General features: G+C 58.6%; 4 protein-coding genes across 13 annotated transcripts; 2 read left to right on the top strand and 2 right to left on the bottom strand.

The window, feature by feature from the left end:
- Positions 1-149: 149 nt before the first annotated feature.
- On the bottom strand, positions 150-10,473 carry FAM83E (family with sequence similarity 83 member E). The gene is made up of 5 exons (XM_072772689.1): positions 8,398-10,473; positions 6,785-6,952; positions 6,327-6,451; positions 2,650-3,094; positions 150-981 (listed from the first exon to the last, which is right to left on the bottom strand). Exons 1-5 carry the CDS (start codon positions 8,869-8,871, stop codon positions 706-708), a joined length of 1,488 nt encoding a protein of 495 aa, XP_072628790.1. The 5' UTR covers positions 8,872-10,473; the 3' UTR covers positions 150-705.
- SPACA4 (sperm acrosome associated 4) lies at positions 4,194-4,975 on the top strand. Its single transcript, XM_072772701.1, has one exon. It carries the CDS (start codon positions 4,488-4,490, stop codon positions 4,866-4,868), a length of 381 nt encoding a protein of 126 aa, XP_072628802.1. The 5' UTR covers positions 4,194-4,487; the 3' UTR covers positions 4,869-4,975.
- Positions 10,474-10,861: 388 nt separating the features above from the next.
- Positions 10,862-15,589, bottom strand: RPL18 (ribosomal protein L18). Its single transcript, XM_072772680.1, has 7 exons — positions 15,336-15,589; positions 13,894-13,980; positions 13,469-13,576; positions 12,680-12,778; positions 11,769-11,892; positions 11,626-11,695; positions 10,862-10,977 (listed from the first exon to the last, which is right to left on the bottom strand). Exons 1-7 carry the CDS (start codon positions 15,336-15,338, stop codon positions 10,902-10,904), a joined length of 567 nt encoding a protein of 188 aa, XP_072628781.1. The 5' UTR covers positions 15,339-15,589; the 3' UTR covers positions 10,862-10,901.
- SPHK2 (sphingosine kinase 2) lies at positions 15,494-23,976 on the top strand. 10 transcript variants are annotated; one of them, XM_072772599.1, is made up of 7 exons: positions 15,494-15,747; positions 16,752-16,905; positions 19,796-20,282; positions 21,189-21,338; positions 21,478-21,572; positions 21,661-21,776; positions 22,242-23,976. In XM_072772599.1, the coding sequence occupies exons 2-7, from the start codon at positions 16,867-16,869 to the stop codon at positions 23,344-23,346; spliced, it is 1,992 nt and encodes a 663-aa protein (XP_072628700.1). In that variant the 5' UTR covers positions 15,494-15,747; positions 16,752-16,866; the 3' UTR covers positions 23,347-23,976. The 10 variants fall into 10 exon arrangements, with proteins under 10 accessions (XP_072628700.1, XP_072628674.1, XP_072628748.1 ...); XM_072772573.1 differs by having other exon boundaries at positions 16,664-16,905; XM_072772608.1 differs by lacking the exon at positions 15,494-15,747 and adding an exon at positions 15,754-16,072.
- Positions 23,977-24,116: the final 140 nt, after the last annotated feature.

The raw sequence follows: 24,116 nt of genomic DNA, 5'->3' as shown, positions 1-24,116 counted from the left end.
CCGCTGCGCACACCAGTGGGGTGGGTGACTGCAGGGAGGCAAGCGCCGGGCACCTGACCCGCACCCCCCAGGCCAGGGGTGCTGCGGCCGCGGAGGAGGGGGCGGGGACTGCGTTCCTGGGTCCTCTACTAGGCTGTGCAAATGCAAGATTCTGGCATAAAGCAGCTTTATTTTGAGCAGAGGTAAAGGGAGCCCCAACAACTCACCCCTTAGCACCCACAAAACAGTCCCAGCGCCCATAGCCCTGATCCATTGCCCAGCAGGTGTGTCCCTGGTTATTCAGCCCCAGTCCCTGTATGGGATTCTGTCTGCTTCTCTGCCAAGCTGTTTACCCACAGCTCCTGAGCATGGTGGGTGCAGGTAGCTCCCCCACTTTGTCCCAGGGACGCCCCACCTTCACCCCGCACAATGCCGGCACCGGGGCCACTCAGCCAGGCCTGTCCTCAGAGGAGTTCTGACCTGGCCCCAGTAGGGTATGCACTCTTCTAGGATTCCAGCTAGTCGAGACTTTCTGCCTGTTTTCTAAGCTGTGACACTGGCATCTAGAGCGAGCACTGGGCCTGCCCAAGTTCTAGAACAAAGAGGAAAAAAAATCCTTTCCACTTTCCAGAGACCCAGGCCAGAAGCCTGTCCAAGTCACCGCATGGAGGCAGGGGGCTTGGAGCTGCCAGTCAACAGGCAGGCCCAGTGATGCTTCGGCTCCGGTCAGCGAGGCCCCCTGAGTCCTGCCTGGGCACCCCGATCTGGCTGCTGGACTCCTCGGGGTTCCAGGAGTTTGGAGGCAGCATCTTCACCAAACCTCCTTCGGGTTGGGGACAGATAGCGCAGGCGGCGAGCCGGGAGGAGGGGCAGGGGGCCGCCCCAGGGCTGGGACCGGCCCACAGGACGGGGTTCTATCTCCCCCCGGGGAGCCCCTCCGGTGCCCCGCTGCCTCATCAGGGCCTTGGCCGGGGTGTCCTTGGAGCCCCAGGACATCTTGAGCTGCAGAGGGTAAGAAAGAAAGATGAGAGAAGGCTCTGGGGCCTGAGTCCCTGGAAGGGTGTGTGTGTGTGTGTGTGTGTGTGTGTGTGTGTGTGTGTAACTGTCAGGGAAGGTGAAAAGCCTCCAGAACGGGGAAGGGAAGTGAACTGAGAGGCCTGGGGCCCCCCGACCCCCAGGAGGCCAGCTGCTGTGTTCCCCCTGCAGCTTTGCAGTTGGGGAGGAACAGGAAGCTGCCAACAGCTGTCCCAGGGGGGAGCAAATATTTGCCAAAGGAGGTGATGGTGGGTGAGGGTGGCTCTGGACAGGGGTGGAGGCAAGGACCTTGCCCCCACCCTGCCCAACCCCCTCTCCCCTGGACTGGAATCAAGGGAAGAGATTCCTGGGACATTTCTCCCTCACCCTTGGAAACAGGTCCATGACCTGTTCCCATTTAGCCGATGGGAAACTGAGCCTGAGAGGGGCACGACCCACAGCAGCTGCACCCCGGGTCTGCTGGCATCCAGGGCGAGTCTGCCCACTTGTCCCACAGGGCTCTCTGCTCTCGCCCTTGCGGCAGCCCACTTTACAGCTGAGGGCACTGAGGCTCCATCCAGGGTCCCAGAGGATTAAGACAGGCTTTGTGGGAACCCCAGGGTCTCAGCAGCTGAGGGGAGGGGCAGAGACCCCTCCCCAACACGCTGACAACACTTGAATCCAGGAAGCCAAAGGCAGAGCATTTTAAAAGCTGCCCCGGGGAGGGGGGTGGGGGTGGGGGTGGGGGGCACCTGGGTGGCTCAGTGGTTGAGCATCTGCCTTTGGCTCAGGTGTGATCCTGGGGTCCTGGGATCAAGTCCCACATCGGGCTCCCTGCGGGGAGCCTTCTTCTCCCTCTGCCTCTCTCTCTCTCTATGTCTCTCATGAATAAATAAATAAATCTTTAAAAAATTAAATAAATAAATAAATAATAAATAAAAAATAATAGCTGCCCCAGGGAGGCCACTGGGGCTGAGTTCCAATCGCTCCCTCATGACTCAGTCTCCCAAAACTGTGAAACGGGCGGGTGGATGAAATGGTTGAGCTGTAAGAACATCCACCTCAGAAGGTCATGGCAAAGGTCCACTTTCACCACCTCTGTGAAAGTGCCTGCAGGTGGCACAGTGGCCACAGAGAGATGGTTGTTTTGACCTTGGACAAGTCACTTGACCTCTCTGAACCTCTTTTCCATCTGTAACCATGAGCCTGAGCAGAGTATTACCTCACTGACCTGGGATGAGGGTCTCATGAAATAAATATATCCCACCGTGGGGACTTATCGCAGTGCTTAATATTCTACTTCAACCTCCCCTCGCTGACTCCTCCTTCCCACCACACCGAGACTGCGGACATTGCTGCACCCATTAGCTGGATGAGAACACGGAGGCTTCAGAGAAGGCACATCTCTGCCCAGCTCTCACCGGTCAGGCCAGGATTCGCACCCTCAGGGGCTCTCGGGGTCCCTGGCCCAAGCCACTCAGTGCGCCTCTGCCCAACACACAGTAGGGCTGCAGGAAAGGGTCCCTGGGATCGTGAACTCAGGTGGGCACTTTCCCCGCACCCCAGCTCTGGCCTGGGGCCTGGCACATAGTCAGCTCTCAGCTGCCCCATCCTCTTCCAGCTATTGTTTTGCTCAGGCAGGCCACCAGGTCTCACCTCACTGTCACCATCACTGGAGCCCGACAGCTGGGACAGGAGGCTCAGGTCCCATAGAGAGCGGCTGGGCCGGGCCGGGGGGCCGCTGGGGGTCCGGACACGCTGGACACTCCTCAGGATGTCGCTCAGCGCCGGCCCTGGGGTGGCCGGGGTCTCCTGCCTGTCACCCTCAAATACTCGGCAGGCAGCCAAGCGTTGGGCCAACGGGCCGTCGGGTGGCGGCGGGGACATGGGGGCCACAGAGCGGCGGCGGACCACACGGTGGGGGTTGGGAGCCAGCTGCAGCCCCCCCACGGTGCTTACGAAGGGGCCCAGGGTGGGTGCGGGCGGGAGCGGCCAGGAGGCCGCATAGAGTGTCCGGAACTCTCGGCTGAAGGCATCGGCAATCTCACCGGTCAGCAGGGTCACCAGGCCGCGATGCAGGCGTGAGTCACTCCATGTGAAGCTGGGGGGCACGCAGGGAGGGGTCAGATCTCTGTGCAGCCCGGGGGGGGGCGCCCCAGCCTGGACACTATTACTGATCCCCCACTTGGTCCCAGGGCAGGCTGTGTGACCTTAGGCAAGTCCTGCAACCTCTCTGGCTTTAACACCCGCCAGCACCACCACCACCCCTGAGAATGGGAACAGCCCACACACCTACCCAGAGGGTTGATGTGACAAGAGTTAAGCTACTTTAAGTACAATCTGGAAGCTGGCCTGAGCTTAAACCTGGACTCTGCCCCATCCCCAGCAAAGGAGGCATCAGTGCCTCAGTTTCCCTCTCTGAGAGGTAGGATTAGTTTGCTGACCCCCACGAGGCCTGCTCCTTTGACTGTGCCTGCCTCAGTTTGCTCATCTGCAATATGGAGCAAAGAAGTAGGAAGATTGGAAGGAGCGAACAAAGGGTTGAGCTCCCTGCGTGGTGCCCGGCTGGCTGTGGTGTGCAGCGCTCCTAGGGTCCTTGTCGTCAGTGTCGTCACAGTGGTGGTATTTAAAGCATCTAGCGGGATCCCTGGGTGGCGCAGCGGTTTGGCGCCTGCCTTTGGCCCAGGGCGCGATCCTGGAGACCCGGGATCGAATCCCACATCGGGCTCCCGGTGCATGGAGCCTGCTTCTCCCTCTGCCTATGTCTCTGCCTCTCTCTCTTTCTCTCTCTGTGACTATCATAAATAAATAAAAATTTAAAAAAAATAAATAAATAAAGCATCCAGCATGGGTCTTGGCACACAACGGGTGCTCGGTAAATGCCCTCTTGGGAATTAAATGAATCTGGGTTCTGTTCCCGGCTCTGGGGACCTTGGCCATGGTACCTTCCCTTCCTGAGCCTTGGTTTACCCATCTGAAAAACGGGCTCCCCACTGGTTGTGCACCTCTGCAGGCTCAGCGCCCAGAGAACCGATGAGTCAGCGACCAGGAGAGCGAGTGTTGGTCCGATCGTCCTTACCTTGGCGGGGTGGCAGTGTCCTCACGCCCTGGCAGGTTGGTGGGCCTGTCTGCCAGCAGATTGTGACACCCCTCCCCCCACCTGTGACCTCACCCCTGGAGGGGCCAGTGGGAGCCCTGAGGGGTCTGTGAGGTCACCCCATTCCGCTCCATATAGACTCCCATCAGGTAGTGGCCGCTGGCTTGTCTCCGTCCTGGGGAAGCTTCTGAGACCCGAGGACTCTCAAGCAGTGGTCACAACGGAGTTCCCAAGAGGGACGCGGAGCGTTGGGACCCGAGGACCCTCCAAGTGCTGACCCTGGGAGGCCAGACCAGGGGCAAAAGTCTCGTGGGCCTCAGGAGCGTCATTCAGCAGTTCCGGGAGGCCCAGGAAGCCCACGGCCTGGCTTGGGCACCGTCACCGCCGCCAGGCCACCATGGTCCTCGGCTGGCTGCTGCTTCTGGCAATGGCTCTGCCCCCGGGCACCACAGGCGCCAAGGACTGTGTGTTCTGTGAGCTGACCGATTCCAAGCAGTGTCCCGGCATCCACATGCAGTGTGGCGACGATGAGGACTGCTTCACAGGCCATGGGGTGGCTCCAGGCCTCGGCCCTATCATCAACAAAGGTTGCCTGCTGTCCACTTCTTGCGGCCACGAGGAGCCGGTCACCTACATGGGTGTCACCTACACGCTTACCACCACGTGCTGCTACGGCCACATGTGTAACAGGGCCCCCAGTCCCGCCAGATGGGAGGGGCGGGCCGCCGGCCTGGCGCTGGGTGTGCTGCTGCTGCTGCTGCTTCCACGTTTGCTGTGACCAACCTGAAGGGCAGGACCTGGGACTGGTGTCCCGGCTCCGCTGCTCCCCGAGCCCCCCGCCTCCACCCCTTCTCCCCATTAAATGGCCAGAGGCCCTGGACAACCTCTTGTGGCCCCGGCTTCATCCATTCTAGGGCTGTCCACCCGGAGCCCAGTGCTCGGCGAAGCATCCTCAGGCCTTATTCAGTGGTGGGGAGCCATGCTTGGTGGGTTTGGCTGTACCCCTACTGTATTTCATTGGTTCTAAGACGCGTATCTTTTCACATTTCGATCAGGATGCTTCTTTTCATTGGTGGCACCTCAGAGTCGATGAAATATGGTTAAAACGAACAATGACAATAATAAATGACAGCTGATGTTTACGGAGCACTGCTTATGTTACATGCCAGGGCACCGTGATCTCGCTGAATCCCCAAGCAAAGCCAGGAAGGTAAATGCCTTCCAGGGCAGCCCAGTCTCCACGGTAGCAATTCTCCAAATGAGGTCCCCAGACCGTCTGGGAGTTAGCTAGGGATGCCAATTCTCAGACCCCGTCCCCAGCCAGGTGATAGGGGGCAGAGGGTAGGTGGTGCAAAGAGGCTCCCGAAGTCTGTGTTTTTAACGGGTCCTCCAGGTGATTCTGATGCAGGCAGGCCCGAGATGGAAAACCACCAGTGGGGAGCACTGGTAAAAACAGGGCACCTCTGCCCCCACAAGGGACAGTGGCAATGTCTCCAGACACTTTGGGTTGCCATAATAGGGGAAGGGGGGTCGCTACTGACATCTACAAGGTGGAGACCAGAGAATTGGGTGCAGCTTCCTACGACCTGTATCATCCCATCCTGTAGAAGGGGAAGTGAAGCACAGAGAGGTGAAGTCAGTTGCCCAAAGTCACACAGCTAGTAGCCAGCAGAGCTATAGTTCAAAGCCAGGCCAAGAGACCCCAACATCCAGGCACCCCACACCCTCCCCCACTGTGACCCTATGAGGCAGGTGCTGTTATTATTCACACTTTCCAGATGGGGAAAGTGAGGCGCAGAGCAGGGAAGGCACCAGCCCAGAGTCAAGGTTAGTCAGACCCCAGAGAAAGGAGAGGAGAGATGTGGGCCACCGGGTCATTTGGTCATCACCAACTCTTCTATTTTTTTAGAGATGCTCAGAGAGGTGGAGTTAACTCAAGGCGGAGCTAGGACTCCAATCCATGTCCTCCTGGTTCTGAAACCCACACACAAATTGTGGGCTCTGTTTCCCAGATGAGGGGCAAAGACACAGGGTCAAAGAGATGACTCTCCTCCTCCCCGCAGGCAGGCCTGGCTCCACCCCAAGGAGGTTCGGCCCTATGGTACCTCCTCTACCAGTGAGAGGGGGGCTTAGCCCCGTTTCACAGACCAGGAAAGAGATGCTGGTAAGGGGGATGCCAACTGCTCCCCAAGGGTTGGGGACAGACGCTGGGAGGTGTGGTGAGGGGCAGGCGCACCTGTAGGATCCGGAGATGACCCTGTGGCCGTCCAGCAGCACAAACTTCTCTCGTACGTTGCCGCTTACCTGCTGTCGCCAGCGGCTCTGGAAACTGCAGCCCCGCACAACACGGATATCTAGGTTCTGGAGTGGAGGGGGGACACCATAGCTCAGGCCAACCCCATGCACCTCCGCCCATTGCCCAGGGCTTGGGTGTCCCTCCAGGCTGGTTAGGAAAGGTCTGTCCCAGCTTCCCCAGAGCCACCAATATTGGTCTCTCTTGGAAATACCCCTAACTCAAAGGGACCCCGTGGGAAGACCCACCTCTAATTCCCCCAATGCCAGGGGCATCAGATCTCAGAGGACCCTCTCGGCTGGCATCTACCTTGATGAGCTAGGATGCAGTGGAAGGGCTTGCCCCCACTGGCCCTAGTGTCAGGGGAATGGGGACTTGGGTCCCTCCTGCCAGGCTCCTACCTCAGTGGCCCAGGGGTTCACTCCCAGCTGGTGGGCCAGGGTCAGGAAGGCAGGCAGTTGCTGGCGGTCCAGGAGGAGGTAGACAGGCACCCAGCGGCGTGTGGCAGCGTTTACCAGGTCCAAAAGCAGGTCTGGGTCAGTGAAGATGTCCATGACCACGGCCACTAGCTGGGGGGCGTGGGGAGACGGGCTGTGGATGGAACCCGGAGACCCGGGGGGCATCTAGGGGGTGGAGCCCTGGGAGTGAGGGACTCTGAGGGTGGGAGTTTAAAGGCCCGTCCTTGACGGGGTGTTCAGGGGGCGCTGCGGGAGAGACCCCCAGACAGAGACTGCTGCTCAATACGGCGCCTACATGTGAAAGAGACAAAGACTGTCCTTCCTGGAGACCAAGGCCTCTGCTGCTGGAAAACTCATCATGATGACGTCTGCACCGGCAAGTGGCGTCCTGCGAGCTGTGACACTATGTGGTGGCCCTGCTCCAGGGCTCAGTGGGCCAGATGCCCTGGCAGGGCAATGTGGGCAACTGCACGGCTGGGTACTTGGGGGTGCCATGGATACCAGGGGTGGGGGGGATGACCTGCTCGGCCACCCAGGGGAGCTCTGGGGACTCAGGGGCTGAGGGCCTGGGTCTTACAGGCAGAAAAATGCAGCAGTGATGACTCTTGACCCACTGGCCAGACAGCCTTGGTTCAAATCCCCACTTGGCCACTTACCATTGAGAGACTTAACCTCCCATGCCTCAGTTTCCCCAACTCTCCTCACTTGGTATTGTAAGTACCAACCTCACAGGACCCTCTTAACAATTATAAATGTTAAGTCATGTAGAGCACTTAGCGTGGGAGCTGGCAGGCACAAAGCTGTTATATAAAGAACAGACAGGGCACCCGGGGGGCTCAGGGGTTGAGCATCTATCTGCCTTTGGCTCAGGTCATGATCCCAGGGTCTTGGGATGGAGCCCCATGTCGGGCTCCCTGTTGGGGGCCTGCTTCTCCCTCTGTCTATGTCTCTGCCTTTCTGTGTCTCTCATGAATAAATAAAATCTTAAAAAAAAAAAAAAAAAGAGGGATCCCTGGGTGGCGCAGCGCTTTAGCGCCTGCCTTTGGCCCAGGGCGCGATCCTGGAGACCCAGGATCGAATCCCACATCGGGCTCCCGGTGCTTGGAGCCTGCTTCTCCTTCTGCCTATGTCTCTCTCTCTCTCTCTCTCTCTCTCTCTCTCTCTGTGTGTGACTATCATAAATAAATAAAAATTTTTTAAAAAATGACTTTAAAAAAAAGAATAGAACAGGCTATCCAGGGGGCCATAGGGGAGACATCTGGGCCCTCTATGGGAGGAAGGATGGAGACACTTACCCCAGTGGTAGGGTGGGGTGCTGGGGGGGTAGATGATTCGGTCCAAGGGGCATGGATGCCTAGGGGGACCCAGGCCTTGGAGAGAGGGTGAGGATGAGGCTGGGGGATGTGGACACCTGTGTCCCCCCTCCTGAGAGGTGTCCCAGGAAGACATGGGTGAGATCCCCAGGCCTCAGGGGATGCACCACTCCCAGGTCCAGGAGCTGGCATGCGAGGATGTCTGGGTCTGGGGAATGGACACCGGGCCCCTGAGACCCCCACCTTGCAGGCGGCCTGGATTTCCTGGCGCACCAGCTCCTTGAGGGGCGGGTGGCCCTCGTCGGGTGGCTGGGTATACAGCTGTGCCCGGGTGATTCCCTTCCAGGTCGAGTCCTCCGGCCAGCCCAACCGCAGCGTGGGCACCTGCTCCTCTGACTGTCCGGGCCAGTAAGTCAGGCTGCCGGAGTCCCCATCGGTGGCAGTGGCTCCCTCTGCTGCCCTGCCGGGTGGCTGCTTGCATGTGGTCCAGTTCTCAGCGGCCGCCACCAGGCTCCGGAGCTCTTCCCCGCTCAGGAAGGGCCGCAGCCCCTCGCGCTGCACGCAGGCCTGGAACGCCTCTTCGCCCTTGCTCAGCAGAGCCTCAAGAGCCAGGCGCTGGCCCTCGGAATACAGGAAGCTGGGGCTGGCCTCAGTCAAGGGCAGCCCCTCGGGCCCTGACCCCACTCCTTCCAGCGCTGCCAGCTGGGAGGCTGCCATTGGGCTGCTTAGGTGGGAGGACCGTGCAGCTGGGTGTCTGAAGGTTTGGCCGTCTCTGGGGGACTGACCATCTGGGGTGCGGGTGGGGGGTCTCCTGCCAAGCAGAGTCTATGCAGCGGTGCCAAGGCTTCCAGGGCAGCTCTGTGAGTGGCACCTTGTGTCCCTGGATCACCGTCGTGACAATCAGACTGCTTAGGGTGTGGGCTGCTCAGACTGACCACCCACCTGCCTCCAGCCACCACCGTGGCAGGCTGGCCATCTGATGGTCAGGCTGACCACCTGACACCGTCCCCAGCTGTGTGACCCATGAGCTGCTCCTCTGTGCTCCCACCACACAATTTCCAGTCTCCTGGCCACTCAATAACCCCAACTGACCCGTTTGCTGGTTCAGTCTTGGTCAGGCTGAGGGCCTGGCTGTCCTGGTCAAAGGTCCGGCTGACTGCCCGACCATCTCCAGGCAACAGCAACAGGCTGTCTGCCTGTCTCCTACCACCCAAATGTCCCTAACCAAAGGCAAAGTGGGCTGCCTATCTGTCCCCAACCTATAGCACATCTAACTGGCCCTCTCCAGCCATCTTTTGGATCATTTGGCAAACATCGATTGCTTCCAACTAACAATGTCACTATCTGACCACCCGGTGGAGCACCCAGATGGGTCCAGCAGAATGTTCTTCCAGAGGACTGGTGACTGGCTCACCCCACCGGCTCTCACTGATTGACCATCCCAGGCATTTCCCCTTTGGACCTGCTCTGTTTGGGAATGGGCTCCAGCCCTAAGTCTGGACATCACCCTCCCCCAGCCAGGGAATGAGGTCTGTCTCTGTGGACCGGGGACTCTGCTCCTGGGCTTTCACACCCACTTGGGCGGCTACAGTGGAGGATACACTCAACAGGAGCTTTCATCACCATGGAAGTGGCAACAGCCCATCTCACTGGAGGGCCTGACCAGCCAGTTGCTTGGATTGGCTGCCCGTCTCCCAGCCAGAATGGTCTTGGGCTGCCCTCTGATCTGTGCTGATCCCTGGCCAAGCTGACCTGTCTGGGTTCCTGCCTGAATCCAACTATCTCCTGCTAGCTGACTGTCCACCTATTCTTGGCCAAGGACCACCCTTTAAGGCTTCTGACCCAACCTCTGGACACTGGACCCCCGATTCCTGCAAACCAGCAGCCCTTCCTTCCAATCACACACCCAGAAGCTTCCTTCCTGCACACTACAGCGATAGGGCCTACGAAGAGAAGAGGAATAAAACCAGGACTCCCTCTCACCCCATCCAGCTCCCCCAACGTGTCCAAATCCCCATCCCTCCTTGTCTTGCCTTTTCGGAGGTCAGAATAGGGGTCTGGAGACCTCCTGCATTTATTTCTGCCGTTCTTCCGGCCGTCTGGCCTCATTCATCAGGTTTTAGCCTGGGATCCGGGGAACCCAGCCCCTTATGTAAACAGAGGAGGGCCCACAGCAGATCCCTGGGAAAGGCCCTCGAGTGCCGGTAGGGGAAGGCGCTAGCCCAGGGCACACACTCACCGAGTTACTGCCCCAGGGCCCAATGGCCCGCCAGATTCAGCTTTTTGAAGAGGGTAACAACTCACCTGTTCCCACGTACCCCTCCCCCACTGCGGGCCCGCCCCCTCCTGCACTTCCCGGTCCGCACACCGCCCACTGTCCCCAGCCCGGAGCAGGTGTGGCTAATCCGGGGAATTGAGCAGCTGCGGAAACACCTGTCATCCGGCGCATTAGGGGGGCGGGGCTTTGGCCGTAGTGGGCCCGTAAGGGTCCAACAGCACAGGATCGACAGGCACGAGTCGGAACCGCCAGAGGGCGCCTGCAGGTAGAGCTGACTCCGCCCTCCGCAGGGGGAAGGTCCCGTCCCAGGCTGGTCTCCAAGGAGATGGGCACCGCGTCCTGTCCTACTCCCCAACTCACCCTAAGGCTCCAATCCGCTCTCGTCGTCTCCCGCGCCCCCCCCCCCACAGTAATACACAGAGGACCATCGGCATTCAAAATCTTTTTAATAACAAGGCAGGATCTGGGGTTAGTTTTTGTAGCCTCGGCTGGCCCTGCGGCCTCTGGCACGCTCGAACTTCCGGCCCTTGGATCTCACGTAGGGTCTGCGGGGAGGGAGAAGAAGGTGAGAGTGTGCCTCTAAGGGGCAAGGATAGGGCCTGCTCTAACAGACCAGCACGGGGACATCAAAAGGGAAGCGGGGGGGGGGGGGGGGGGGGGGGGGGGCGGCGGCGGCGGCGGCGCAGCCCGGGTGGCTCAGTGGTTTAGCGCCACCTCCTGGAAATCCCTGCATGGAGCCTGCTCCTCCCTCTGCCTGTGTCTCTGCCTCTCTCTCTCTCTGTGTCTCTCATGAATAAATAAAATCTTAAAAAAAAAAAAGGGGGGGGTAAGGGGGGGTGACACCTAGTAGGCTGCTGGAAAAGCCAGGCAAGGGCACTTAGCACCTGCGCTTGGCAAGTATTGATGCGAACTGCCCCAAAGTGGGGTAAGACAGGCTCCACCTGGGAAATGCAGCCTCAGGCCCTGAACACTGCACTTACAGGGCTGGCTATGCAGAGATCTCAGCAAAAGGGAATAATAGCTTTAAGCCACGTCTTGAGGAAAAGCAGGTAAGATGAGGGGAGGAGTTCTAGGGGGCTGAGGCTGGACTGGTGTGAGGAACAGAAGAGGCTGGAAGTGAGCCCAAGGCCCAGATCCACAGGGTGGGGTCCAGGGGAGAACCGGGTGCAGATGGCAAGGCTGGGCATACTCACTTGGTGTGGCTGTGTGGGGTTCCTGGGGCCTTGCCAAAGTGTCTGTACACCTCTCGGCCCTTGCGTGGACCTGGGAAGGGGAAGATGGGTTCAGGTAGGGACCCAGCTCCCCGAAGTCGCCACAGGAGCCACTAAACACTCACCAGAGAGTAAGACGGTGCCACAACCCTTAGGGGAGTCCAGGGCCAACTGATCGAAGGTGAGGATCTTGCCTCCAGCTTTGAGGATGCGGCTCCGGGCACGGCTACTCACGCGCAGTGCACACACCTAGGGAACACACGGGACAGATGTGGTCAGACCCCATGCATGGCCACCCAAGGGCTGCTGGGCCTTCCTCTTCATGGCCCTGGTCCAGCAGAGGCACCCAGCTGCTTGCGGAGACTGGGGACACCACTGTTACAGAGAGCTCGACCTGACGATAGCTAATTTATGTCCAAGACCACCTTTAAGGCTGCAACAACTTCAAGTTACTACAGATAAGAAAATGGAGACTTTTTTTAAAGATTTGAGAGCACACGCGCGCGCGAGAGGGAGAGCACAAGCAAGGGGAAAGGCAGAGGGAGAGGGAGAGGTAGAAGCAGGCTCCCCACTGAGCAGGGAGCCTGACACAGGGCCTGATCCCAGGACCCTGAGATCATGACCTGAGCCGAAGGCAGACACTTAACGAACTGAGCCACCCAAGTACCCCGGAAATGGAAATATAAAAGAGACCCATGACTTTGTCCACAGGCCACAGACTGGCAGAGAAATCTAGACTTGAAGCCAACCTGTAAATTCAAGAACCAGCACCGGCAACAGAAAGGGACCCAGAAGGGGCTGGGGGCTGCCTGGGGACACCCAGCATCACTAATACAAAGGACAATCCCCCTTCAGCCCTAAAAGCCACCCAGACAGGGAGGTGCGATGCCTGCCTCACCCAGAGAAGAGACTAGGAATGCATCACAAGCCTCAAGGCACTCTGACAGAGGTCATCAGCAGTGAGCCAGGTCAGCAGACTCTACTGCGAGTCTGGGCTCTGGCCCACCCACCACACTCCTGAGCCCCCTCCACATACCTTCAGCTTGGGCACCTCCTGGACACGCACATCATCCGTTATGGTTCCTACAACCACAGCTGTTTTGTTTTCCCGGCCAGGCAGTTTCATCTTCCGGATCTTTGGGAGAAGGATAATTCCACATTAAGGGAAGTTCCTTCTGGCATTTCACTCCAACCTCATTGCTTCAGGCATCCCAAGGCCTGAGACAGCTGGGCCCCAAAGGGGTTGAACCCACCCATGCCACAAGCTTTTCAATCAGCATAGGCTGAACCTCCAGTCCAGGCGGGAAAAACACCAGAGACAAAATGCAGACCTTTCAACAGATCTCTCCTTCAGGAGAGCTTATGACACCTGAGACCAGTGTCATGTGACAGCAGGCCACCTGAAGCCACTACAACCACCCCAACTTCACGACGACAAGATGAGCCCAAGTTGCTCAAATACCCACTGCTGTTTTTTTTTTTTAATTTTTTAATTTTTTATTCATTTATGATAGTCACAGAGAGAGAGTGAGAGAGAGAGAGAGGCAGAGAGAGAAGCAGGCTCCATGCACCGGGAGCCTGATGTGGGATTCGATCCCGGATCTCCAGGATCGCGCCCTGGGCCAAAGGCAGGCGCCAAACCGCTGCGCCACCCAGAGATCCCCCCACTGCTGTTTAACTATAAGCCCCAGGGTCAAGGGTTGGAGCTCTGCACACACCAAGGGATGAAGGAAACCAGCTGATGGCCAGGCTCTGAGCCCCCGCAACCTTGCCCCAAGCTAGGCTCTAAGACACAATCCAGTCACCCACGGAATCAGCTCCTCACCATCCGGGAAAGGGACAGAGGTGGCCGGTTGGTGCGACTCATGAACAACCTCTTCAACACAACCTGGTTAAAGGTAGAGTTGGTTCGTCTGGCCAGAAACCTGTACAGCTGTAGGTCAGAGAAAAGTCAGAATAGGAACCCAGGGTAGGTAGCCCCCACCATTCTTCCAACCTTCAACTTAACAAAAAACCGGTTTGGGCTGCCAAGGTTTTTATGGCTTCCCATCCCCTAGCCCCCCCAATTCCCCTCCCCACTCCCCAGCTGTATAAGCCCTGAGGCTGAGGACACTGAAACTCCAGGAGCCCTGGGCAGAACCACAGACAGGAGCCTGCCCTGCAGGCCCCTGGAGAAGCCTGATACTAGAAAGGAGGTTCTAGAAGCTGCAGTTCTAGGTGGCACCTAAGGGGCTCCGGCCTCAACCTCACCTTAACCAACAGTCTCAGGTAGATGTCCTGGCTCTTGGGCTCCTTGCGCCGAACCTTTCGGTCCTTGTTGTGGCGGATGTCGACTCCCTGCAGAGATAAGAATAGACCGTGGGCCCAACTCTCTCTGGCAGCTCACCCCCAGAACTCTTCCTCTCTGAGGAAGAGAGAGGGCCTCATTTGTTGAAGAGACAACAAATCCCAAGTCCACCCTTAGAAGACCTGGGATTCCAACAACCCCAACATAAGAAAAGTATTAAATCCACACACAAAACCTTCAGCACATGGCATCTTAAAAAGCTTTAAAGGACTTACATCCACTAACAAATTTTAATTCTTCAGAAGCTGTATTTTTTTAAAAAAATGTTATTTGACAAAGAAAGAGCACAAGAGAGAAGCAGACTCCCCACTGAGGAGGGAGCCCTGATGGGGCTCAACCTGGGGCTCCATCCAAGGACCCCAGCATCACGACCTGAGCCAAAGGCAGATGATTAACCAACTGAGCCACCCAGGCATCCCCCAAAAGTGGTATTTTTCAAGAACATGACCCAAGGGCAGACTCTACCTAATAATACAGCAAAGAACCTTTGTTAGGAACTTACTCCACACAGAACCAGTACTAGAATCTTCCATGCACTAGCTTCTTGAATCCAACAGCCCGAGGAGACAAGTTTGCCCACTTCAGCTAAGAAAACTGAAGGAAGCCACAACTTCCACCACTTCCGGCTGCTGTCCTGAGATTCCTTAACAGGCCCTGTCAGGCGCTGTAGAGCTACTAGACTATTCGTAGCTCCTTTCCTCCAGCACTTCAGTATCCAAGAATCTCCAATGTGTAGCTCCTACAGGTTCTTCCCAAACTCGCGTCTGTGACGCATGATTACTGTGTTCCCAATGCACAGACCAAGAAACTGGGGTTACAGGCGGGGAAAGCCAAGACTGAAGGCTGGACAGGGAGCTGAGACTTCAGAGGTCCGCCTGGCCGCAAAAGCCGGGCATCGGACGGTGGAGACCTCCCTCACCCCCAGAACCCAAGGTTCCAGGTCAGGGGAGTGACAGGTCCAGGTAGGGGCGGCAAAGATTAAGAGACCAAGCGCGGACGTGAGGTTAGCACCCGGGTCCGAATCCCGGGTCTGCCACTTCTTTGCAATGTGGCGAAGAACGCAATGTGCAACGCGGCCCCGGTCACAACGTTTAACTTCCTTGCACTTCAATTGGGTTATCTGCTCAACTGGAACTAGAATAATAAAAGGGGACGAGAGTGGCCAGAGGCTGATAGAACTAACCCACCCTTGGTCTTCGAATCCACCAAAACAGTCCCCTCACTGCGGGAGTCGCCCCCTTCGAACCCCCCCGACATCCCTGCTCCCCTCCAGCACTCCCCCAGCCCAAAACCGCGGCGGATGGCGGCGGATAATCGAGCCCGGAGCGCCTCAAAGCACGCTCACCATGATGGCGCCTCCTGCTCAGCCAGGTCCGGAAAGAGAGAACAGTGCCGAAGGGGGCGGGGAAAGCCTTCAGCGAGGGGCGCTTGTGTGACGTCACGCGGGCGCGACGCGGCGCTCTACTCGAGTCGGGCCTCTCTATGGCGAATCGCAGAGCGTCGAATGGGCGATTCCGGAATAAGTGGACGAACCACCACCCACGGAGAACAAGCGCTGCGTCAAGGGTGGAGGGGCGGCGACCACGTCGGGGGCCTCTCTGGCCCTTCCTAGTTCTCGATAGTCTTCCGGAAGAAAGGGAATTGGCAGCGAGAGAGATGTGCGGCGCTAGGAGGTCGCGTCGCACGGTGACGCTCTGGCCCGACGCCGACGGCCTCTCTGTGGCTCCTTGGAGGACCCGGCGGGCCGAGTATTGGAGGTGAGGAGGCGGAGCTGGCGGGGCCTGTCAGGACCTCGGGAAACCACTAACCCCACGCTTCAGGCGTTTCCTTATCGGGCTCACCTCTCTTATCTCGCGCGGTGCTTCCCAGGCGCCGCCGTAGCTCGGGAAGTCCTACTTGAGATCTAACCCGAGATCTTCTTGCTGCAGCCCAGTCTATAGCATCCTGTATTTCCAATTTTTATATTCCTCTCCTCCCCTTGCCCATTTTCTGAGCCCCGCCTCAGCCTCTACCCCTTGGGGGCCGCTTTTCCCTGCAGGAGATTCGAGTGGCCCCGCGGGCTCCATGTGAGGGCTTTACACGGTACTGGAATGCGGAGGAGGCACACCGAAGCCCCAGCCTTGGGGTATGGGGGTGGAGAGGGAATGGGTAAAAGCCTCCTGAAAGAGAAGGGAAGACTTGGGGGATAAAGATTCAGAGGGAAGGAGGACTGGAGGCCCAGAGCGGGAGTGGACAGAGACGCGAGGGATGCCCCCCCAACCCCCGCCGGCGATGGAGACCCAGGGCATGACAGGGAGACCTAGAAAGAGAGGGAACCTGGAGATTCGGGTGATACGCTCTGACATAGAAAGATGGTGAGATGGGGGTCTTGTCAGCTGTATCCAGATCCCAAATCCGGCCATGCTAATTACTAACAAGAGCGTGACCTTGGGCAAGTCATTTAATCTCTGTGTGCCTTACTTTCCTTATCTGCCAAAAGGGGATAACAGGCTTGACACTTGTTTTCCAGCATTACATAAGTTAGTAAGGGTGCTTTGAACAATGCTTTGCACATAAAGTGCTCAAAACAAGGTAGCCTCCGCTCCTGTTGTTTTAGCCCTTCTTGGGTAGGACCAGATGGACTGGCCAGGGCAGTGACGAAGCTGACCTGTCCCCTCTTTTCTCCTTCCTCAGAGAAGCCCTGCCCCTTTGGCTTCCAGCACATCCAGCCGGGCCTGCAGCCTTCCCCTGATGCTGCTACTTACTCACCTGTCCTCCACAGAGCCAAAGGCTGGGCCGGACTGTGAGGCCTGACTCCTTGCCCATACGGCCCTCCCACGGCCTCCCGCCCAGGACCAGTGTCCTGCTCATGCCGGAGCACAGCAGAGGACCAGCAGATGAATGGACGCCTTGAAGCAGAGGAGCAGCGGAATCAGGTAAGGGTCCATCGAAAGCTAAGATCACTGCACCACGGGACACAGTTTCCTCCTCCTCTCTTCCCTTGCCTTGGTGACTTGGTCTCTGTCTCTGAATCCCAGCCTCTTTGCCCGCCTTTCTTTCTCCCAAATGTAAGGTGTGCATTTCCCTGTTTTCTCCCGTCTTCCTGGGTTTCTGTCCCCACTCCCACCCCCTGCTCTGGGTCTTTCTTTGGCATGTATTATTCGGTGCTGTTGCTACTCGGGGTCAAACACAAGGTACATTGTTTGACGATCAAAGAACTTCCACCAGTCATCCCTTTCTAGCAAATACTGTCCCTGTCTCCTCCTGAATGTATCTCTCTATGGTTCTGTTTCTTGCTCTCCAGATATTATTCTTGCCTTGCTTTCTTTGCACTTTACCATGTCTTTGCCTCTCTCTGTCTCTCTCTGCCCACATTTTTGCATTCTCTTGGGCTCACTTCCTCTTAGCCTCTGCTCCTCCAGCATTGTCTTCCTCCCCTACCCCTGCCTTGAAGTCCCTCTCAGATACCGTTTCTCCCCATCTTGCTCCTTGTTTCTGTTTTGCCATGTTACTGGGTCATTCACTGGGCAGATGTCCATGTCATGCTGCCTCCACTCTGGGTTGAGTCCAAGGTAAATAGTTGGTGAATTAATGAGCCTCTCCTCCCCAGTTTCCCTGTCAGAAATATCTGTCCCTGTGTCTGTGTCCATCATTTTCTGGGTTTTCTTGAATCCTTAACCTTGCATATTCTCAATTCTATTGTCTTTGTGTCTTTGCATACGTATCTCTGTTTTTCTCAGGGCTTTCTGTAAGTATCCAAAAAACAGGCAGCACTCTCTCTAAGTCTCTTACTGCCTCTGATTCTGCTTTTCTGGGTCTCTTTTACTAACTCCCTTTGCATAGCTCTGGTCCTTGGTTACCTGTGTTAGGGTCAGTATCTGCAGGTGATGATCTCCTCCCTCCTGCTTCTTCTCTTTCAAAAACTCAATGGATCGGGCCCACCTACCGCCTGCCCTCCACAAAGATGGCGTCAGCGGCGCTGGCTTGTGGGGTCGTGACGCCGCCTCTGCTGCGCGTGTGCCCTCACTTACTATGGCAGCTGATCTCGCGAAGCGCGATGCCCCGCCCAGTTCTCAAGCTCTCCCTCGGCTGGCCCCTGAGCCACGCTCGCGAGCTGCTGGCCCCGCCCCCCGCGCGCCCTCACTGGCGCGGCTCAGGCCGGCCGCGCAGCCATTGGCTGAGCGGACTCACACCCTCCCCCCCCCGGGTCTGATGGGGGCGGTTGGTGCTGACTTGAGGGGCCGCCTGGAGGAGGACTTGGCGTGTGAGGAGGGTGCGGGGGTAGGGTCAGGGACCCGAGTCTGGGGGACCGCGGGACCAAGAGGAACGGAGACGCAGGCCGGGACTGGGGTACCAGGGGTGTGGGATGGAGATGGAGAACCAGAACCGGGACTGAGGGATCCAGGAATGGAAACCCAGGTCTGGGACTGGGTTCTGGAAATGGGATGGGGATGGAGGACCGGGACCGGAGGAACCGGAGACAGAGACTCAGGCCTATGGACTGGGAGCGGTGGGGAGGGGGATCTTTGAATGGCGAAGCAGGCCCAGTTCTGGGGGACCAGGCCAGAGACTTGCGGACCTAGGGGACAGAGCCTCAGGCCCAGGACTGGAGGAGATCTAGGACTCTATCTAAGCCTGATTCCAGCTCAGGGATGGGGGCGCTGCTCAGTGCAAGTTTAGGGGCGGGGCCCCGAGGGAGCTGCCCAGGGCAGGGGGCAGAGGTGACTCCTGAGGGTGAGTCCACAGATGGAGGTGCGTCTGGGGCAGCTCTAGTCCGGGGAAGGTGAGGGGCAGGACTGGCAGGCAGCTGGGTGGGCGGGGCGGTGGGGAACAAAGGTGAGCAGGGAGGAGGCAGAAGCTGGGCAGAGGGCAGGGGGATGGCCTCTGGGGAGGGGACCTCAGGCCCGGCTCCCATCCCCTCCCTGGAGAGCAGGCGGCCAGACGCCCAGGTCAGTGCTCCGGGTCCAGTGTCGGCCCCTCTCCCTCGCAGGCGCCTGCATGCGGCTCCTTTAGCTCTGTGACTCCTTAGTTCCTTTCATCCTATCCCTTTCTTGGTCTCTCCAGCTGTCTACACCTCCTCCCTCCTGCCCCTCCTCTCTGCTCAGTCCTTTGTCTTCCTGACCCTCAGAGGACCTTCTGGCGCCCCTAAACTCTGACTCTACTGAGTATCTCTCATCATCCTGGGTTTCATCTCATCAAAGCTGTTGTCTCCTTTTGGAGTTTTTCTGGCTCTTAGACTCCATCCTTCTCTTTCTTTGTGTCTGGGTGTCTCTCTGGTGTCACTTTCTCCGTCTGGAGATGACCTCCCACGTGTGTGTGTGTGTGTGTGTGTGTGTGTGTTGTGTTCTTGGTCTTTCCATATTTCCACCATCCAGATCTCTCTCCTCTGCCTCATTCTCCTCTGAAGCCCTAATTATCCAACACACTGTATATTTTACTAATTTCTCTTGTTTTTCTGTTCTCCCATGAGAATACAAACTCTACAAAGGCAGGGATTTTTTTGTCTTTTTTGTTCTCTGCTGTCTTTGCTGGGCCTGGTACTGTGATTGGCACGTAGAAGGTCCTGAGTGATTATTTGGGGAATAAATGAATGAACGTTTGCATGCCTGGCTGTCCACCCTCCAGGATGCTGGCCTTTCTATACAAAAGACTTATACCCTGTGTCCCCAGGATCTCCCCACACTCGTCTGAGCCTTCTGTCTCTGACACTCCCATCTCGCCTGTCACCACCCCTTGTTATCTCCTGTCCACTGGCCCTGCCCCTGCTTTTCTCTACCTGCCGCAGGGGTCCTGGACTCTGACTCCTGCCCTCCTCCCTCCCCACAGAGGCCAGACCAGGAGCTGACCTGGAGCTGGGGCCACAGGCCTAGAAGCGCCCTGGACAGGGCCGAGGCCATGGCCCCCCCACCGCCGCCACCATTGGCCGCCAGCACCCCGCTCCTGCATGGCGAGTTTGGCTCCTACCCAGCCCGCGGCTCCCGCTTCGCCCTCACTCTCACACCACAGGCCCTGCACATACAGCGGCTGCGTCCGAAGCCTGAAGCCCGGCCCCGGGGCGGCTTGGTCCTGTTGGCCGAGGTGTCTGGCTGCTGCACCCTTCGGAGCCGCAGCCTCTCAGACTCAGCAGCCTACTTCTGCATCTACACCTACCCGCAGGGCCGGCGCGGGGGCCGGCTTGGGGGCCGGCGCAGAGCCCCTCGCACCTTTCGGGCCGACGGGGCAGCCACCTACGAGGAGAACCGCGCTGAGGCCCAGCGCTGGGCCACTGCCCTCATGTGTCTGCTCCGTGGAGTGCCACTGCCTGGGGATGGGGGTGAGGCACTATGCAGCCACTCTGTCCTAGGGCCACCTTGGTGTCTCTGTGGATTTTCCTCTGTGGACATCTCTGTCTCTTCTCTACTGTGTGTTTGTCTGTGATGTGTCTCTCTTGGTCTGTACTGAAAGAGTGATATACACACAGGGACGGGCTACAGAAGGAAGAAAAACCACAGGCAGAGAAAAATGATTTGTGTCTGCTGCTCTCATAGATTTTTGTCTGTGTCCCCTCCCCCTTCCATGGGCCCTGACCACAGATGAGTCAGAGGCTCCCTGTCTGGTGAGAGCAGCAGACAGACATGATTAGTCACCACCCAGAGTGACAGGCACTCAGAGGTCCCCTAGGGCATCCCAGGATCCCAGAGGTGGCACCTAATCCAGCTTCTTGGCTGGGGGAGGGGGGTGGGCAGTGGGCAGAGAAGGCTTTGGGGGCAGAGGCTCCCCCACTCAGGCTCCTCAGTTGTCACAGGAAGGTAAAGGTTCAAGGGTCCCCATCTGGTGAGCCTCCCTTGGTCTTTCAGGATCCTGCTGGCTGGCTGGGGGCCCTAAGGGATAGTGATAATGAGGGAGCCTTGCACAGTGGAGTAACCTGATCCTGAATTCCAGGTGTTTGAGAATAAAGTGGAAACCACAGCCCTCCTTCCTCCTCCCACACGGCGGTCCAAAGGGCATTGGGATTAGACACCCAAGCCCTGCCTTGGTCTCTGGCCCCTGGGAGGGAGGGGCGGGGCTGCACACCTGAGCCCCAACACCTGAAGGCTGGGAGGAAAAAGAAACCCTGTGAATTCCCAGCAGGCCCCAGTGCCAGCCCCCCACCAGCTCCATTAGGGGCTGTTTGCAGTTGCTGCTCTGAGGTGAGGAACCTGGGTCGGTGGCCTCTATACTCCTTGCCCTCTCTTTGCAGAAATAACCCCTGAGCTTCTGCCAAGGCCACCCCGATTGTTTCTACTGGTCAATCCCTTCGGGGGGCGGGGTCTGGCCTGGCAGTGGTGTAAGAACCACGTGCTGCCCATGATCTCTGAAGCCGGGCTGTCCTTCAACCTCATCCAGACAGGTAAGTTCCAGGTCAAGATGGAAGGAGGGGCTAGAGGGGTGGGGCAGTGAGGGGCTAGGACTCCTGAGTTCTGAGTCTTGGGGAGTGGTGGTGGAGCAGAGGGGAACAGCCTGGCTCACCTGCTGTTTCCCCACATTAGAACGGCAGAACCACGCCCGGGAGCTGGTTCAGGGACTGAACCTGAGTGAGTGGGACAGCATCGTGACAGTCTCAGGAGACGGGCTGCTGTTTGAGGTAGGGCAGGGGCAACCTGCCTATCCTGGGGGACTCTGGAGGCTGGCACTGGGACCAGGACCCAGGTGGCTGGTGTCCCGCCCTGCAGGTGCTGAACGGGCTCCTAGGCCGCCCTGATTGGGAAGAAGCTGTGAAGAAACCTGTGGGCATTCTCCCCTGTGGCTCAGGCAATGCCCTGGCTGGAGCTGTGAACCAGCATGGGGGGTAGGTGAGGGTCCCTTCCTGGGGAGCCTTGTACTGTAAGGGGAAGGGTGAGCCCTCCTGCTACGTGGCACTTCTGTCCCCACATGTCCCCCAGGCAGTCCACAGTCCTCCATCCCAGTCCAAGTGGATCTGTCTTGACTGGATGCTCCCACACCGCACCCGCACCCCCCCCCCCCCCCGTTTTGCGTATCCGTTTTCAGCTATATCCCTAGTACCTAGAACTGTGCCTGGCACACAGGTGGCAAAATGCTTATAGATGAAAGAACTGACAGGGAACCTGGCTTGGTAAGAAGGGTCCATTCGAAGGTGGCCAAATGGCTGTGGGTGGGCTCCAGGCTGTGGGTGGCCTGGTCCCCTTGCTGTCTGCAGCCCCACCTTTCCGTGTCTTCTACCACCTTGCACTGTGTCTCTCACGTGACCCCGTTTACTCTTTCCCACTGTGTCCATCCGTCTCTGGCTATGAAGGTTTGAACCTGCCCTGGGTGTCGACCTGCTGCTCAACTGCTCACTGCTCCTCTGCCGGGGTGGCAGCCGCCCGCTGGATCTGCTCTCTGTGACACTGGCCTCGGGTTCCCGCTGTTTCTCCTTCCTGTCCGTGGCCTGGGGCTTCGTGTCAGATGTGGACATCCAGAGCGAGCGCTTCAGGGCCCTGGGCAGTGCCCGCTTCACACTGGGCACAGTGCTGGGCCTTGCCAACCTGCACACATACCGCGGACGCCTCTCCTACCTCCCTGCCGCTGTGGAACCTGCCTCACCCACCCCTGCTCACGGCCTGCCCCGTGCCAAGTCAGAGCTGACTCTGGCCCCAGCCCCGGCCCCAGCCCCACCCGTGGCACACTCACCCCTGCATCGCTCGGTATCTGACCTGCCCCTGCCACTGCCCATGCCCCAGCCTGCCCTGACCTCCCCTGGCTCACCTGAGCCCCTGCCCATCCTGTCTCTCAACGGTGGGGGCCCAGAGTTGGCTGGGGACTGGGGTGGGGCTGGGGATGCCCCACTGTCCCCAGACCCACTGCTGCCCTCACCACCTAGCTCCCCTAAGGCAGCTTTATTGTCCCCCATCACCGAGGGGGTTCCAGAAATGCCAGCCTCCTCTGGGCTCCCACCTCCCATCCCTGATGCCCCGGAAGCGATCTCTACTGGGGGCCCACCTGACCACCTGCTCCCTCCTCTGGGCACCCCACTCCCCCCAGGCTGGGTGACGCTGGAGGGGGACTTTGTGCTTATGTTAGCCATCTCACCCAGCCACCTGGGGGCTGATCTGGTGGCAGCTCCCCACGCGCGCTTTGACGACGGCCTGGTGCACCTGTGCTGGGTGCGGGGTGGCATCTCGCGAGCTGCGCTGCTGCGCCTTTTTCTGGCCATGGAGCGAGGGAGCCACTTCAACCTGGGCTGTCCGCAGCTGGGCTATGCCGCGGCCCGTGCCTTCCGCCTCGAGCCTCTCACGCCTCGGGGCGTGCTCACTGTGGACGGAGAGCAGGTGGAGTATGGGCCACTGCAGGCGCAGATGCATCCAGGCCTGGGTACACTGCTCACCGGGCCTCCGGGCTGCCCAGGTCGGGAGCCTTGAACCTCTCAAAGCTTGCAGCCCGCCGGGGGCGGGGCCTACATTCCAAGGAGGCGGAGCCTGACCTAGGGGCGGAGGCCTAGCTCCTAGGAGTTAGGACGAAGGCCCCACACACAGGGACCCGTCTCAGGATTGTGCCCGCTCCCAAGGGACCATAGATAATGTTGGTTAGAGTGTGGCCCGAATTCCTGGGGGTCGGGGTCATCCCGATCACCGACAAATGGGCTGGCCCCGAGGGTAGTGCCTGACCAATGAGGGCGGGACTCGGTCTAGACCCTCGCTTCTGGCTCGTGGGAGGCCAGGTCCGCTGAGGGCGGAGACTGCCTTACGCGCTGTCCGATGACGGGCCCTGGCATGTACGGGCTGGGGAAGCCTTAGTTAATTGGCCAGGCAGGACCCGGGTCTCGCCCTATCCACTCCGGTGCCTCCACTTAACTGGCCAATCAGCCCAGGAGGGGCAGGTTCCCCGGGGCCGACTCGGATTTGCACTAATGTCCCTTCACCTCCCCCCGCACCAGTGGGGGCGGGGAAACTCGTTTCTCTTGTCTTCTGTCTCTTGTGCGTCCCCTGACCCCAATCTTCAAAGCAATTGAAAAGGTCTATGCAATAAAGGCAGTCGCTTCATTCCTCTCAGACCGTCGCCCCTTCTGCATCTGGCAGCCCGTGGGAGGGGATCCAATTCTGGCCGCTTCCAGTGGCTCCTGCCTTTTATGGACCAAAGCCCAGACCTGCCCACAGACCGCGGCCAGCGTGACCCAATGGCCTTGAACTGG

Source organism: Canis lupus, chromosome 1 (genome assembly GCF_048164855.1).
Source record: "Canis lupus baileyi chromosome 1, mCanLup2.hap1, whole genome shotgun sequence".
In the NCBI taxonomy this organism is placed as follows: Eukaryota; Metazoa; Chordata; class Mammalia; order Carnivora; family Canidae; genus Canis; species Canis lupus.
Note: the sequence above shows the minus strand (reverse complement) of the source record. Positions and strands in the feature narration are given on the sequence as shown.